Source organism: Rana temporaria (genome assembly GCF_905171775.1).
Source record: "Rana temporaria chromosome 2 unlocalized genomic scaffold, aRanTem1.1 chr2j, whole genome shotgun sequence".
Lineage (NCBI taxonomy): Eukaryota > Metazoa > Chordata > Amphibia > Anura > Ranidae > Rana > Rana temporaria.
Genome location: NW_024404414.1, coordinates 736418 through 752699, shown reverse-complemented (window position 1 = coordinate 752699; position 16282 = coordinate 736418). Strand labels below are relative to the sequence as shown.

At 45.6% G+C, this 16282-nt stretch overlaps 1 protein-coding gene across 1 annotated transcript; it reads right to left on the bottom strand.

Moving 5' to 3' along the window:
- Positions 1–810: 810 nt before the first annotated feature.
- Positions 811–11070, bottom strand: LOC120921629. Its single transcript, XM_040334143.1, has 2 exons — positions 10841–11070; positions 811–1346 (listed from the first exon to the last, which is right to left on the bottom strand). Exons 1-2 carry the CDS (start codon positions 10995–10997, stop codon positions 811–813), a joined length of 693 nt encoding a protein of 230 aa, XP_040190077.1. The 5' UTR covers positions 10998–11070.
- Between the last annotated feature and the right edge of the window lie 5212 nt (positions 11071–16282).

The following is a 16282-nucleotide window of genomic DNA, read 5'->3' as shown; positions in this document are numbered from 1 at the left end:
GGGTATCTGCACCTGTGTCTCTTAGATAAAAAAAATTCCTTTATATTGTCATCTACAGACATTTCTCATCCACTTCTGATGTCTCCTCACCTGGACAGGTGACCCCGGCTCTGCTCTCCTCCGACCGGCTGACCCCATTCTCCACAGTACAGGTGATGTTCCAGGGCCCCGGAATGGCAATGGCTGTAATGTTATTGGCGGATGTGGAATATCTCTCCTGGGATCCTCCAATCACAGATAGACGGATATTCGGCTTAGTCCCTGCCTCCACCCTGCAGGAGATCTCAGCGCTGCCATTCCGGAGACATGAGACATGGAGGAGTGGAACCGATACTGGAACTGAGAGAGACAATCATTTCCATTGATAAGGTCCAATATATACACAGCATGCCCCTCCCCCATCCTTACCTCTAAACAGGTGTGCAGACATCTTCCTGGAGACTGGAGGAGATAGATTGTGTCTGTGTGCACCCCTCCCCCAAACACTAAATCCCCTCCCCCACTAACATTACACCCATTTTCTTCAGTCATGTGACCCCCATCAGGGTTGTCACCCCCACACAACTTTTTTTTTATTGACAAAACATTTATGATTTACTGAAGAAGTCCATTATATTACTGACAACCTGAAATATGACAGAAACTCCTATTAGAAACTTCTCTTTCCTAAGAGGTGAAACCTGATTGGTTGCTGTTGGCAGAAGCCCCACCCTCCATTGTCAGTGTGTGTATTGGGGATCTGTCACACCCCCATCAATGGTCACATCTACCACATGGGGACCCCGAACAGAAGGCACATCACAGTTCAGATCACAGCAACTTCAGGAGGGCTGAGCACTGCAGATCTGAATCCACAGGGAATGGTGAGGATGGGGCAGTAATCAGAGGACATTGTACATACGTCTCTCCCAGATCTTCTCCTATATAATGTATGGATATAAAGACACGGAGCGGGGAGGACACTGCTAGGACTGGAGGTGGGGGTTGGGTGGACTTACCTTCTACATGGACGGTGTAATAATGTCTCTGTATATGGCGTCCTACAGAGTTCTCTATATACACAAAGTATATCCCGTCATTCTCCGGAGTCACATTGGATATGATGAGACTTCCATTCTCTGATATCTTCATATTGGGGAAGAGTGCGATCTTATATCTATCCAATGTACATTCCCTGTGTAGAAATATTCTGGCTTCAGTGTGTCTGGGTCGGTCTTTATATCTCCATTCAATCCGGTCACATCTCATTTTATTTATATGGGTGAGGGTGAGATGACGATTGACGGGGAGGAGAAGATCAGATCCCGGCCGGGTGAATATTTCCTCCTGAACACTCGGGACATTTCCTGTACAGACAGAATACAGATCCCAGTCAGGTCACAGTGTACTCCCCTTCCCCCTCATATAACACACATTGATGAAGAACCATCTGGAATCCCATGAGACTAATAAATAAAAAAAATCCAACATCTGGATCAGTGGGAGGGGCTTGTTGTCTAGTATCCGGTAGCTGCAATGGGCACCAGGCCCCGCCCCTATCCCTCCTTGTCTGCTCCCTGGGTGTTGGGTATTGGGCAGACTGGCATTCTCATGCGCATCGGCGCCACACATGAGGCCACACGTGTGACGTCATTCTTCTGTGTCACTGTGCTGCGTGCTTTCCGCCATCTTGGCTTATTCATATGTGGGGAGCGGTTTATGGTGCCAATTCCGTGGCGCCGGACACCTCCCACTATTTATCATGCCGGCGTGAAACTGGGAGATGCCCGGGGGGTAGACATGTGAAGAACGAAAAAAAAATCTATTCTATTCAAATTTATTATTTATTCTAAATTTCAGAAGATGGTTATATTCAATTTGTTTCTATCATATTCTACTCTTTTTTTCTGTTATATTCTTTTCTATTCTAATATATTTTTTTCTATTCTAATTCCGTTTTCGAAACTCGCTTTGTTCGAATTCAAATTGTTTTCCATTTTTCAAAGAGAATAAAATGGCATAGAAAAATAAAGGCATATAATACAAAAATAGAAAAGAATAGAAAATAAAATAGAGTAAAACAGAGCAAGATAGGAGAGAAACAAAAAGAATGGAATATAATAGAATAAAAAAAGAATAGAATTAAATAGAAAGCTTATAATCATCTTCTGAAATTTGAATAGAATAGAAAATAATAGTATTAAAAACAAACATTTTGACTTCCGTTTGACTAGGGGAGGGGCGACTGTGTAATGGAGTGAGCGGGCCCCGACAGCGCTGTGAGAGTAGCGGTCTTACAGGAGTACGTTTGCAACCTCCGAGATGCCCTGGAACGGGGGAGCTGAATGACTGAATGACTGGGGGAGCTGCTGGTATAGATGCGGGAGCTGTTTGAATAGTGAAGTGAAGCTAAACTGATTATAGTTTTTTCCGGGATTGTGAGCGCCCCTGGATATCCCTGCGAGAAGATATAACGGGACCACTCCGGCTGCCCACCCTTAGAAAGTGTCCTCACCTGCTGGGATACACGGACCCCGCTACCGCTCCCGCCACCGTTGAGGGTCCCCGTGTGTGAGTGGAAGTCAAACGGGCTTCCACACCAAGACACCCGGAGGCTGAGGGCAGGGCTGGCCTGGGACAAAAATTTGGCCCTGGACCTCATCCAGACTGGCCCACTTTGACAGGTCTCTCCCACAGCGGCCGGACAACTCCCGCAACCCCCCGGCCACCCAAGCCCCCCTCTCCCCCTTCACTAGCCACTAGCCGTTTTACTTTATTACAGTAGAACGGCTGGTACTGGTACTCTTATAGGCAGTACCAGTGGGAGAGCTAGACATTATTTCTCCCGGGGCAAAGAATCAGTTTGGTGCCCCCCTCTTATGGGACAAGATTAGGCAGAAGTGAGAAACTCCCAGGCCGCTGTCACTGAAGCCGGCCCACTGAGCCATCGGCCCACTGGGAAACTCCCTGTAGTCCAAATGGCCAGTCCATCCCTGGCTGAGGGTTGAGCTGGCTGTGGAGAGGTGGGGCTGTGGTACACTGCTGGAGCTCGCCGTCGGAGGGGAGTGTGATTCTCGGGAGACACCTGAGTGATGCAGAGACTGAACAGGACACTGGGAAGTGTAGTATCTGAGACATGTGGAGAAAGGGGAGCAGCAGAGCCTCATAAGTGTCAGTGAAAGGAGTCGGAAAGGAGTCTGAGGGAGAAACCAGACAGACTTAAGGACAAAGAGCACGGAGGGGGTAAGGAAAATGATAACTATGCCCATATACCCATTACTGCTGAATTAACACTGCAATTAACCCTTTAAATGGCACAGGAGAGACTTAATGAACTGTTTTGAATCATTGTGGCTGAATTAACAACTTAAGACCCGGACCTTTAGGCAGTTTTGCGATTTGGCACTGCGTCGCTTTAACTGACAATTGCGCGGTCGTGCGACGTGGCTCCCAAACAAAATTGGCGTCCTTTTTTCCCCACAAATAGAGCTTTCTTTTGGTGGTATTTGATCACTTCTGCAGTTTTTATTTTTTGCGCTATAAACAAAAATAGAGCCACAGTTTTGAAAAAAATTATTTTTTGCTATAATAAATATCCCCCAAAAATATATAAAAAACATTTTTTTTCCTCAGTTTAGGCCGATACGTATTCTTCTATCTATTTTTGGTAAAAAAAATCAAAATGTATAGCGTTTACAAAATAGGGGATAGTTTTATTGCATTTTTATAAAAAAAAATTGCTACTAATGGCGGCGATCAGCGATTTTTTTCGTGACTGCGACATTATGGCGGACACTTCGGACCATTTTGAAACATTTTTGGGACCATTGTCATTTTCACAGCAAAAAATGCATTTAAAATGCATTGTTTACTGTGAAAATGACAATTGCAGTTTGTGAGTTAACCACAAGGGGGCGCTGAAGGGGTTATGTGTCACCTAATATGTGTTTCTAACTGTAGGGGGGGTGGCTGTAGGCGTGACGCCATCGATTGTGTATCCCTATAAAAGGGAAGTGAAGTGTTTACACACAGCTCTCCCCGTTCTTCAGCTCCGGGGACCGATCGCGGGACTCCAGCGGTGATCGGGTCCGCGGGTCCCGCGGTCCCGGTCATGGAGCTTCGGGCCTGGGTAGATAGCACTACCACCGATCCCACCACTACTGTTATTAAAGTACATTCCTGTTCATACAAAGTAGGGGGAAGAGGGGGGAAAGCGGGACAAGTGGGACAGGCTCAGGTGTACTGCACACACCAGCCCACACCTACCCTACCCGTTATATGTCGGGGAGACAGGACCCCCTACAAGACATGCGTCAGGAGGCGAGGAAAAGTACAGGAGGTGAAGGAGCGTTTTGATACGGGAAGCATTGCCAGAAGTCTCAGCACTGGCACAGGCGATTTCTCTCCCCCAACAGGCGCAGCAACTGCGGAGTTGAGTAGCGTGGGAGGCAAGAGAAGCTTTAGCTGCCATGGATGAAAACGCAGAACAGGCTCAGTGGACCCCCTCAAAGACTCAAAAGAGTGTGGAGCCCGACATACAGGTACGCCCGACAAACGCTCAGGATAGTCAGCAAATAGTGCAAATTGAACATGAAGGAGAAATGGACATCAGAAAACGTTTTCAGCTTATTCAGGCATTACCCACTAGGAAAGATATACAAGAGATTATGCTCGATCTGACCGGCGCACTCCGGGGTGAGATCGAGGAGGTCCAAACCCAGGTAGGGCGGGTGGAGGACAGGGCGTGCAAAGTGGAAAATAAGCAAAGCACTACAGATATGCGTCATAGGATGCTGGAAGATAACGTTTATACACAAACACAGCAGCTAACTATGCTACAGCTCCAAGCAGAAGAAAGCGAAAATAGGAGTAGGAGAAACAATATTTGCCTCAAAGGGTATCGGAGAATCTTGATGGCTCAGAGTTAAGAACAGTGGTGATGGATATTTTGAATCAATTATTAAAAAATCCCCCAGAGACTCATATTGAGATAGATCGAGTGCATAAAGTTCCCACCACAGCGAATGGCACCCAGAGTAATCCACGAGATGTCTTATGCAGGATACATTTTTTTTAAGTAAAAGAAGACATTCTTAGAGCGGCATGGCAGGTGGGAACATTGGAATATGGGGGGGGGGGCGGATACAAATTTTTCCAGATTTGTGTAGACAAACGAAAATGAGGAGAAGAATGTTGAAACCAATTCTGGACTATATCTTATCGAATGGTGGTACATATAGATGGGGACATCTGTTGGCTGTGCTTGTGAAAAAGGAAGGACGGAGCTTTAATTTACGAGAACCAGTGCAGCTTCCTGAATTTTTTACATTTTTGGGGGGGGGGGGGGGCCCTCGAAGTACCGAATTGGCTAGGACTACCAGAACGGATGGACTATGCCCCACGTCTATACAATAATTCCATCTAGGAGGCCAAGGGATAGAAGAAAAGGATTGAAAGAGAATAAGTTAGAGGGAGACCTCAGAGTGTCTGGGGGCAAATCAGTAACATAGGAAGAACATAGACTACCGAAGGAAAAATAAAAATAAATCATTATTTTTTTTATTTTATTTTTTTTTTTTGCCCCAGCCTTGCGGCTGGGGCAAGGATGAAGTCAGATTAGAGGAGAACTCCCGGCGCGAGTATTGGGGGGGGAGGGGGAAGAGTTAATGTTTTTGCAAAGGCACTTTATCACATATGACAATACGAGTGTGTTTTTTTTTTTTTTTTTTTTGGTGGGGTAAGTTAGGTACACTAGGGTACAGTAGGGTAGGATGATACTACCCCTTACGGAGGTGAAATACACTTACACTTAAATAGACTAAGGGTTTAATTAAAGATTGGGTAGGAAAGGGGGAAGATGTTAAGAGAGGAGGGCTTGCAACTTCTGGAAGCACACATGGTGAATGGGGCACACATAGTTTATAAGCACAATGGGCTGAACCTGGGGGGGAGGGATAAGGAGAGAGGGTAGAGGGGGGGATAGAGTGAGGGAGAGGGATGGCTGCAGGGGGGATGGCACACAGCCCCAACCGACCCGTTGGAAACAGAAAGGCAGATGTAATTAGAAAGGAGGGAGAGAAAGGGGGGAACTGAAGGACCGTTGTCGTCGGTCAACCGATGAAGCTGACTGATGGTCCGTCGCGCCCACACACCATAGGTTAAATAACCGATCGTGTCAGAACACGGTGACGTAAAAAACACAGCAACGTGCTGAAAAAAATTAAGTTCAATCCTTCCAAGCATGCGTCGACTTGATTCTGAGCATGCGTGGATTTTTAACCGATGGTCGTGCCTACTAACGATCGGTTTTGACCTATCGGTTAGGAATCCATCGGTTAAATTTAAAGCAAGTTGGCTTTTTTTTAACCAATGGTTAAATAACCTATGGTGCCCACACACTATCGGTTTGGACCAATGAAAACGGTCCATCAGAACGTTGTCCTCTGGTTAACCTATCGTGTGTCCGAGGCCTGACCCTACCTCTTGTCTCTGTCTCTTTTTTTTCTTTGTCTCTCTATCTCCTTTTCTCTTTCCTCTGTAATAGACTGGCATATTAATATGATGAAAATAACTTTGACATCGTATAACGTGAAAGGTCTAAATTTACCAGAAAAAACGTAGCAAGTTATATATGGAATCCAGGAGACTTGGATCACATATTCTATTTCTTCAAGAGACACACTTTAAAAAAAAAAAAAAAATTCCAAAGTTGGAAAATCATAGATATCCCATTGTGTATCATAGTTCATCACAGACCTTAAATGCAAAAGGAGTAGCAATTATGATTTCAAGACAGCTTTCATGGAAAGAAATAAAGACAATTACAGACGAGGAGGGGCGGTTATTGATTGTAAAGGGCTTAATACATGATCAAAAGGTTACCTTGGTAAATATATATCTGCCCAATGAGGGTCAAGTAGCAGCCTTGGCGACATATATGGATGTAATACATTAAAATAAGGAGGGAATTTTGTTGATAGAAGCAAATCAAAATATGACATTAGACCCAACTTTGGATGCCTCAAGGGGAACCTCTCACTTGTCATATATAAAACTACGAAAAGCAAAAAAAATGTTTCAGGAGCAGCAGGTAAGGGACAGTTGGAGAAACTCTACATGTACATGATAGAGATTACATCTTTTTTTCAGCAAAACATAAAACTTATTCTAGGATAGACTATGTCTTTGTGTCGCAAAGTGCGCTGCAATGCATTAGGGAGACTTCCATAGGCTCATTTACGATTTCAGATCACACACCATCTAATTGTGTTATAGAATGGGGGGAACCCACGACTCGAGAATGGCAGTGGAAGATTAACGAAACCCTCCTGAAAGATCCAGAATGCGAGATACAGCTAGCACAGGAATTAGAATTGTTTTTCTTAACAAACAAATCAGAGGAAGTGTCTCCTTTCTGTGTATGGGAAACACATAAATGCTATATTAGAGGCATATTTATATCAGCAGGAGCACGTAGAAAATGACAACAGGGGGCTCAATTAGAATCTTTGCTCTGGGATATCAAGAGGCTAGAGACTCTACACAAGAAATCGCAGACACTCCTGAGAGAGAAGGAACTAACCTGCTTGCGAGAGGAATTAAATGCTCTGCTAACAGATAAAGCAAAAGCAGCAATGACCCAGGGTAGACAAACATTTTATAAATTTGGGAATAAGCCTAGTAGGATGATGGCCAATGCACTGAAAGTGACAAGATCACGAAATTATATAGAACGTATTAAAACACAGGATGACACATTGGTAAATACATCACAGGCAATTGCCAAGGCATTCCGAGACTACTATATTGGCCTATATCAATTAGAGGCACAAGATCAGGGAGCCGGGATATTTAAAGAAGAGGAGGCGAGGGCATATATAGAAGCTTCGGAAATGCCCAGATTGACGGGCAAAGAAGCAGAGGACACTGATGGCCCAATCACTATTGAGGAATTTTTGGAGGCCTTGAAAACATTAAAACCTGGAAAAAGCACCGGGCCCAGACGGATTTACCCTATTATACTATAAAACTTTTGCAGATAAACTGTCACTCTCTGTGGGGGCAGTCTGAAGGGGTCACTCTCTGTGGGGGCAGTTCAAAGGGGTCACTCTCTGTGGGGGCAGTACGAAGGGGTCACTCTCTGTGGGGACAGTGTGAAGGGGTCACTCTCTGTGGGGGCAGTGTGAAGGGGTCACTCTTTGTGGGGGCAGTGCGAAGGGGTCACTCTCTGTGGGGGCAGTTCAAAGGGGTCACTCTCTATGGGGACAGTGTGAAGGGGTCACTCTTTGTGGGGGCAGTGCGAAGGGGTCACTCTCTGTGGGGGCAGTTCAAAGGGGTCACTCTCTGTGGGGGCAGTGTGAAGGGGTCACTCTCTGTGGGGGCACCTTCACCGCTTCTGCCCATTGAAATCAATGGGATAGCACGGCTATACCGCTGGCAATGTGCTGCTGCAGCAGAGCATTGCAGGCAGTTTTAACCCTTTCTCGCCACTAGCTGGGAGTAAAAATGCCGCCGCTAGTGGATGAAATGCGTCGCAAATCCACCCATAGCATCAGCGCTAAAAATAGCAGAGATTTACCGCCAACGCTTTGGGCGGCTCAGTGTGAAAGGGGTCTTAAGTTCACCAGTCTCTGGGTTTAATAATACCCTCAAATCTTTTGAGAGGGAGCTCCACTTAGGTGTAGAAATTCACTTTGAACTCCACCTTATTTTTAGAACTCTTTAGGTAGATGTGCAAACAATAAGGTGAGAACACATCTAATACCTACTGAGAGTAATGGAAACAAGGCGGAGTTCAAAGTGAGCCGTGCCATTACTTGGAGGGATTGGCATTTAGGGGGTTAAAACAGGCAGGGATGAGATGTGATATCACCTCCTCTGTCACTTTTCAGTGGAGTGGCAGTGCCTGCTGCAAGTGAATACAAGTCATTGGGCTCACACTGGTGTACTGCTAGTTTTCCATAGCCATAGTCCCTCAGACTTCTTTCAGGTTGCACATTTTTGCTGCATTTTCTGGAATTGCACCAAAGATGCAGCATGCAGGACGTTTTTTGCACTTTCACAACATACAGTAAAAATGTGCAACCTCTATGGGACCAGGGGCAACATGTAGGAAGACTGCCAGTACACCAGCACTGCAGACAAACCGCAGCATCCCAGTGTGTGCCCACTTCATAACACCTAGGGCAAGCAAGGTAGTGTCACATGCTGCTACGGGAAAAAACGATTTAGCTGCAGAGAGAGGGAGAGGGGAGGAGCTCACTTACTTGGACGGTCACAGCCTCCCAGGAGACTCACTGTATTCAAGCCGACTGCTCATATTTAACTTTCCCACCCACACATCCTCTTCACAGACAGCACACAGGCTGCCCGGAGTGTGGGCGGGGAAAGAGAGAGCAGGTCCAGCCTCTGCCAGCCATTTGTGTGGAGGAGGAAGAGGCTGGGCGGGGCTGTGCTCTGTAACACAGACTATCAGTCCTGAGACATCGCTGTCTCACCGTACTGGATGGATATGCGCAATCGGGCAGCTCAAAAACTGCGCATGTGCGGTTCTGAGTTGGTGACAGAGCGGCCTTTGTAGAGCATATGAGAGCAGCCCAGGGGGAAAATGCATCTCTGCCCCCCGGCCCAGCTAGCCCCTGCCCATGGATGGGGAGCCATGGATGGGGAGCCATGTAAAGGAAGGTTTGATAGTCCTATCCTCAGAATACCCAGGGGATGGTAGAGCTCCAAATGTAAACGTTTTCTTACTAAAGAAATGAGCGGCACCCTGCAGGAGGGGATACAACTGTCCATCTGTGTATAACATTGTCACCTTCCACCCTCCTCCATTCATCAATCAGAGATTTATCTGGTTTTGGCCAATGTTAGTTTTCATGGAAGGAGTGTGACTGGAGATACAAAGTACACATTTTATTCTATAATATGTCCTCTTTATAATGACACATTACATTCCTGATACAAAGCATGGCCAAGATATTTACATTTGTATCACTGATAAGGGGAATGTTTCAACTTATAGAATACTATACAAACATGGAAAAGTCTAAACTATTAATAGTGAAATGATGGAAAAATGTAAAATAGATCACAATACTCCATCATCACCTCTTTATAATGAATCCACAGGAGGAGGACACGGAGGGGGCACAGGAGGAGGACACGGAGGGGACACAGGAGGAGGACACGGAGGGGACACAGGAGGAGGACACGGAGGGGACACAGGAGGAGGACACGGAGGGGACACAGGAGGAGGACACGGAGGGGACACAGGAGGAGGACACGGAAGGGGCACAGAAGGAGGACACGGAGGGGACACAGGAAGAGAACACAGAGGGGACACAGGAGGAGCACACGGAGGGGACACAGGAAGGAACACAGAGGGGACACAGGAGGAGGACAAGGAGGGGACACAGGAGGAGGACAAGGAGGAGGACACGGAGGGGACACAGGAGGAGAACATGGAGGGGACACAGGAGGAGGACAAGGAGGAGGACAAGGAGGGGACACAGGAGGAGAACATGGAGGGGACACAGGAGGAGGACACGGAAGGGAAACACAGGAGGAGGACACGGAGGGGACACAGGAGAAGGACACAGAGGGGACACAGGAGGAGGACAAGGAGGGGACACAGGAGGGGGACACGGAAGGGAAACACAGGGGGAGAACATGGAGGGGACACATTGCTGCAGTCGGGGTATCTATAATATGTACTCTGGCCAAGTTATTTACATTTGTATCAATGATAAAGGAGAATGTTTCAACTTATAGAATACTGTACAAATAATGAAAAAGGTCACGAATTAATAGTGACATAAAAGAAAAGAATACTCTGTCATCTCTTTATAATGTTCTTACATACCTGTGCCTGGACAGAGAAGAGCCCACAGGAGGAGGACACGGAGGGGACACAGGAGGAGGACACAGAGGGGGCACATCGCTGCAGTCGGGTGTCTAGTCTGTGTGGCAGAAGAATGAGAATTTGTATAAAATAATAAAAGAGGAAGAATATTCTGCATGGTACGACTTGTATTTCCTTTTCTTTCTATATAAACCTGATGTGTGAATACACCCTCAGCCGATATTTCTCTGCCTGGTAGATGATGAAGTTCTCGGCTTCTCACAGCTCTGAACATTTTTTTTTCTATTGTAGGAGATTAAGACCTTTAAGAGGGTATCTGATTGTCTTATACAAGAGGTACCAACATCCCTATCAGGGGTAGGGATGAGCCGAAACCCCAGAGTTTGTTCATTAGAACCTTCGAACGGACTGAACTTTCGCAGGAAAAATCTTTAATCAAAAGTGCTAATTTTAAAGGCCAATATGCAAGTTATTGTCCTAAAAAGGGTTCGGGGACCCGGGTCCTGCCCCAGGGGAAATGTATCAATACAAAAAAAAGATTTAAAAATGGCAGTTTTTTTCGGAGCAGTGATTTTAATGATGCTTGTTTAGAGCTGTCCCTGCACAAAATTAAATTTTTAAAGGAATAAAAGTCATTTAAAACTGCTTGCGGCTTTAATGTAATGTCTGGTCCCGTCAATATAGATGAAAATCATTGAGGAAAATGGCATGGGTACCCCTCCAGCCCATTACCAGCCCCTTTGGGTCTTGTATGGATATTAAGGGGAACCCCGCACCCAAATTAAAAAAAGGAAAGGCGTGGGGCCCCCAGGCTCTATATACTCTGAACTCTGAACAGCAGAATACAGGCGGTCCCAAGAAAGACAGGGACTGTAGGTTTGTTCTTAAGTAGAATCTGTTTGTAATTTTGAACTGGTACATTGTTAAAGTGTAGCTCCAGCCAAAACATCTATTTTTAAGCTTTTTGGAAAACATAGAGAAGGGTTATCACCCCTGTAACAATTGTTTTGCTGTCTGTGTGCACCTGTTCAGAAGATTTCACCTGACTTTCTGTCCCAATGACAATTGGATTTAGAAAATGTGTGTTTTTTAGGAAAACAAGGATTGGTGATAAAGCACCAGTGGAGAGGAGACACCTTTTTCCTGGGGGGGTGTGTCCGGATGGCAGAGGGAGCAGACGTGTGAGACTTCAGCTTCGTCTTCCGAGTGGCATCCTGCAGGCATCCTCAGTCCGATTTGCACCGGACCAAATTCTAAATACTCCCCACGGTAGTGGGAACATTCCAGGCTGGCATCCATGCTGAAATACAGGCCACCAGCACCAGCATCCGCAGCGGAACAGCTGGCCCAATTCAGATGGCAAGATGACTCCAGGACACAAGCAGAGCAGCATGGCATGCTGCTACAGCCACCCATCTCCACTCCTCATAAGAAATCACAGGCTCCGGTAAGTGAATCTGCCCCTGCTCCCCACGGTGCACAGCCAGACCCCCTGCAGATTCAGGACTTCCCCAAAGACAGTGAGGACAGCTCAGGCCCTGATTCCCCTCCTCCTGAGCCCACCCAGTCCATCATGCATGCTATACAGGAATGCAAGGCCTCTCTCATTGCACAGTTTTTATCAGTCCGCATGGACTTTTCTCTCCTGAAGCAAGATGTGCAAAATTTAAGGGACAGAGCTGGGAGGCTGAATAATGTATCAGCTTTCTTGAGGATGTTGTTCACCCCTTAGCTGTTACGGTGAGGGACCTAACGGGGAAAATGGTGGCCCTACACACCAAAATCAATCATTTGGAAAATCGTTTGAGGAGGAATAACCTCCGCTTTGTTGGTTTCCCTGACGCACCATCCTTTTCAAATGTCATTGAGCGTGCCCACCGCACCCCTCCGCGTCCCCCACCTTCTGAAACACACCCACGATCCATTATAGCAAGGATCCTCAACTTCCAAGACAAATTTGCTATTCTGTGCCTGGCCTGGGAGAAAGGTCCACTTAAATACAATGGCAACACCATCTCAGTGTACCCCGATTTTTCAGCAGATGTCCAGTGACAATGCACCTCCTTTGCGGCAGTGAAGGCCCGCCTGTGTACGGAGGGCCTCTCCTACGCCATGCTTTTTCCCGCCAAGCTGCACATCATTTATGAGGGTAAAGCGCACTTCTATTACAACCCCAAGGAGGCTATAGCCTGGCTCAATGATTGATATGGAGTTCTTCCTAGGCACAGGGCTGCCTAATATCTGTGGTCCTAGGCCCCTGCATTCTCCTCTATGTTTGTCTTGAACTTATTATGGATATGTCCATCCTTCCATATTGGAGAACCCATTTACCTTGACTGCACTGACTGATCCGGATTTTCATGAAGGTATGGTACGCCTCCCTGCAAAGGGCCTGAGAACTAATACCCTGCCATCTGTAATCCTAATAGACTGAACTTCCTCCTTATTAACAGGCCTATCCCCTACAACTTCTGCCGGTTGTTTACTCTGAAATCTACTGCATCCGCTGTAAAATAAGCACTGATCAGATAAAAAGCGGCAGCAGTGGGACCCCACTGCTGCCGCTTTTTATCAGATCAGCGCTTATTTCCATCATATAATGTAAGTGTTCCTAAATACATAAAATTTATTTCGTAATACAGCATTACGCTATGTGCCCTTCTTCTTTTTTCTCTTCAAGTTACTCTTCGTTTGGCCTTGCTTTTTGACCTCTGGTGGGTCACTCCACATAAGCATCTACCATCCATCCATTTTGGTTAACACTACTTGGAGTTTTGGAGGTCGTTTGAGAGCTGCAGCATTGATTGGTCCTACAAGATTTACATCATGTCTGATTGACACTTTTGAACGTACGTTCCTCAGGGTTCAATCCTTCCGGTAAGCCTCTCTCCAGATGGTGACGGCTTCTTCTTTCCTTGGTTTTCACGTTTGGAATAAGGGAGCATTATTACCTTTAATTCATTGGACTATCACCCTTTTTACAGAGACTGTTTTTGCACATATTCATTTGACACATGTATTCACAGATATATGTATATATAGTCTAATTTAGTGTATTCATCATTGGTTGCACTTTAGCGCTACATTTATGTGTTTTGAGTGACCTCATAATCCCCTCCCTCCTCATCACTGTAGAAAACCTGGCAGTATGCTGCAGCTGGGGGAACATGACTGCCAGTTTGTTGTCCTTCTTGGGCACCCCCTCTGTCTGGGCTCACATCAATGCCTTCCTCAAGCTGAGTACCATCATCGGAGCCTTCAAAACGCTGTGCATCCTCCTGCAGCATGTACCCAACACTGTGGTCGAACATACACAGGTTGAACTGGATGGACTGGTGTAGGACAAATTCCTCTAAAACTTTATAAGGGCATACAAGTAAATCACAGGATATGGGAGGTGTCTTTCTTAACCCCCTGTCCTCTGGAAGGTTTTACACCCTTCATGACCTGAGCATTATTTGTGATTCATCACTGTGCTACTTTAACGGGCAATTAATTAATTAATTAATTAATTAAATAACTAGCAATTCGGTCATGCCCCACTGTACTGAAATTTATATCATTTTTCCCCACAAATATAACTTTCTTTTGGTGGTATTTGATCACCACTGTTTTTTTTTTTATTATATAATGAAAAAAATACTGAAAATTAGAAAATATATTATCTATTTTCTGTTATAAAACATATCCAATAAAAAATAATTCTTCATAAGTTTAGGCCAAATGTTTTCTTCTACATGGTTTTGGTAAACAAAATTCCCAATAAGTGTATATTAATTGGTTTGTAGTAGGGTTGTCCCGATACCACTTTTTTAGGACCGAGTACAAGTACCGATACTTTTTTTCATGTACTCGCCAATACCGATTACCGATACTTTGTTTTAAATGTGTCCCCACAAATGCAGCCATGTGTCCCCACAAATGCAGCCATGTGTCCCCACAAATGCAGCCATGTGTCCCCACAAATGCAGCCATGTGTCCCCCCACAAATGCAGCCATGTCCCCCCAGAAATGCAGCCATGTCCCCCCAGAAATGCAGTCATGTCCCACCAGAAATGCAGCCATGTCCCCAGAAATGCAGTCATGTCCCCCCAGAAATGCAGCCATGTCCCCAGAAATGCAGTCATGTCCCCCCAGAAATGCAGCCATGTCCCCCCAGAAATGAAGCCATGTCCCCCCAGAAATGCAGTCATGTCCCCCCAGAAATGCAGCCATGTCCCCAGAAATGCAGCCATGTCCCCCCAGAAATGCAGCCATGTCCCCAGAAATGCAGCCATGTCCCCAGAAATGCAGCCATGTCCCCAGAAATGCAGTCATGTCCCCCCAGAAATGCAGCCATGTCCCCAGAAATGCAGTCATGTCCCCCCAGAAATGCAGCCATGTCCCCCCAGAAATGCAGCCATGTCCCCCCAGAAATGCAGTCATGTCCCCCCAGAAATGTAGCCATGTCCCCAGAAATGCAGCCATGTCCCCCCAGAAATGCAGCCATGTCCCCAGAAATGCAGCCATGTCCCCAGAAATGCAGCCATGTCCCCCCAGAAATGCAGCCATGTCCCCCCAAAGATGCAGCCATTTGGCTTTCTCTTTGAGGACTGCTCGGCTCCGCTCTCCACCCCACCCCCTCTCCACCCGCTTTCCGCCCCCTCTCCATCCGCTCTCTAGAAGAAAAAAAAAGTATCGGGTCTGGTATCGGGACAACCCTAGTTTGTAGGAAAGTTATTTTGTCTACATATTATGGGATATATATTTGAAAATTGATCAATCCCGACGGTCTATCTCATTTCTTGAGGCCCAAAAACGCCAGAACTATACAAATACCCCCTAACTTATCACTTTTTTGGAGGGGTAAAGTTGTAATTTTTTGTCACAATTTTTTGTGACGATAAAAAGCTTAATTTGTCTCAAAAAATGTAACAGTACAGTGTTACAAGAACGTGCAATTGTCATTCAAATTGTGAGAGCGCTGAAAGCTGGGCCTGGGCAGGAAGGGGGTATATGTGCCTGGTATTGAAGGGGTTAAAGCAATTTTTATCCATACAACACATTCCTATTCCAACTTTTGATTTTTATAGAGATGAAATGAGGCAATCCGGGATTCCCACATTAAATCCACGTTCTTCATCACTTAGGGTGATCGTGGGAAATAAGGAAGTTGTTTTTAACAAAATTAGAACAAATATTTCACAATTACAAACGTATAAAAATAAATCTGAGTCTCACAAATTAGAAATGGAGATTAATGACAAATTAGATTGTATGGAATATTAAATTATTAATATGGAAAAGGAAAAGTTGGGAAGAGACGGGGTGGACTATGAAATGGATAATTTGTATTCTAGAAAAAGGATGAAAAATCTGACAGAAGGAGAAGATCTGAGAGGAAGAAAAAGAGAAGTTGATGTAAAACCCGGAAATGACAGTTTTTATGACACAGAAACAGAA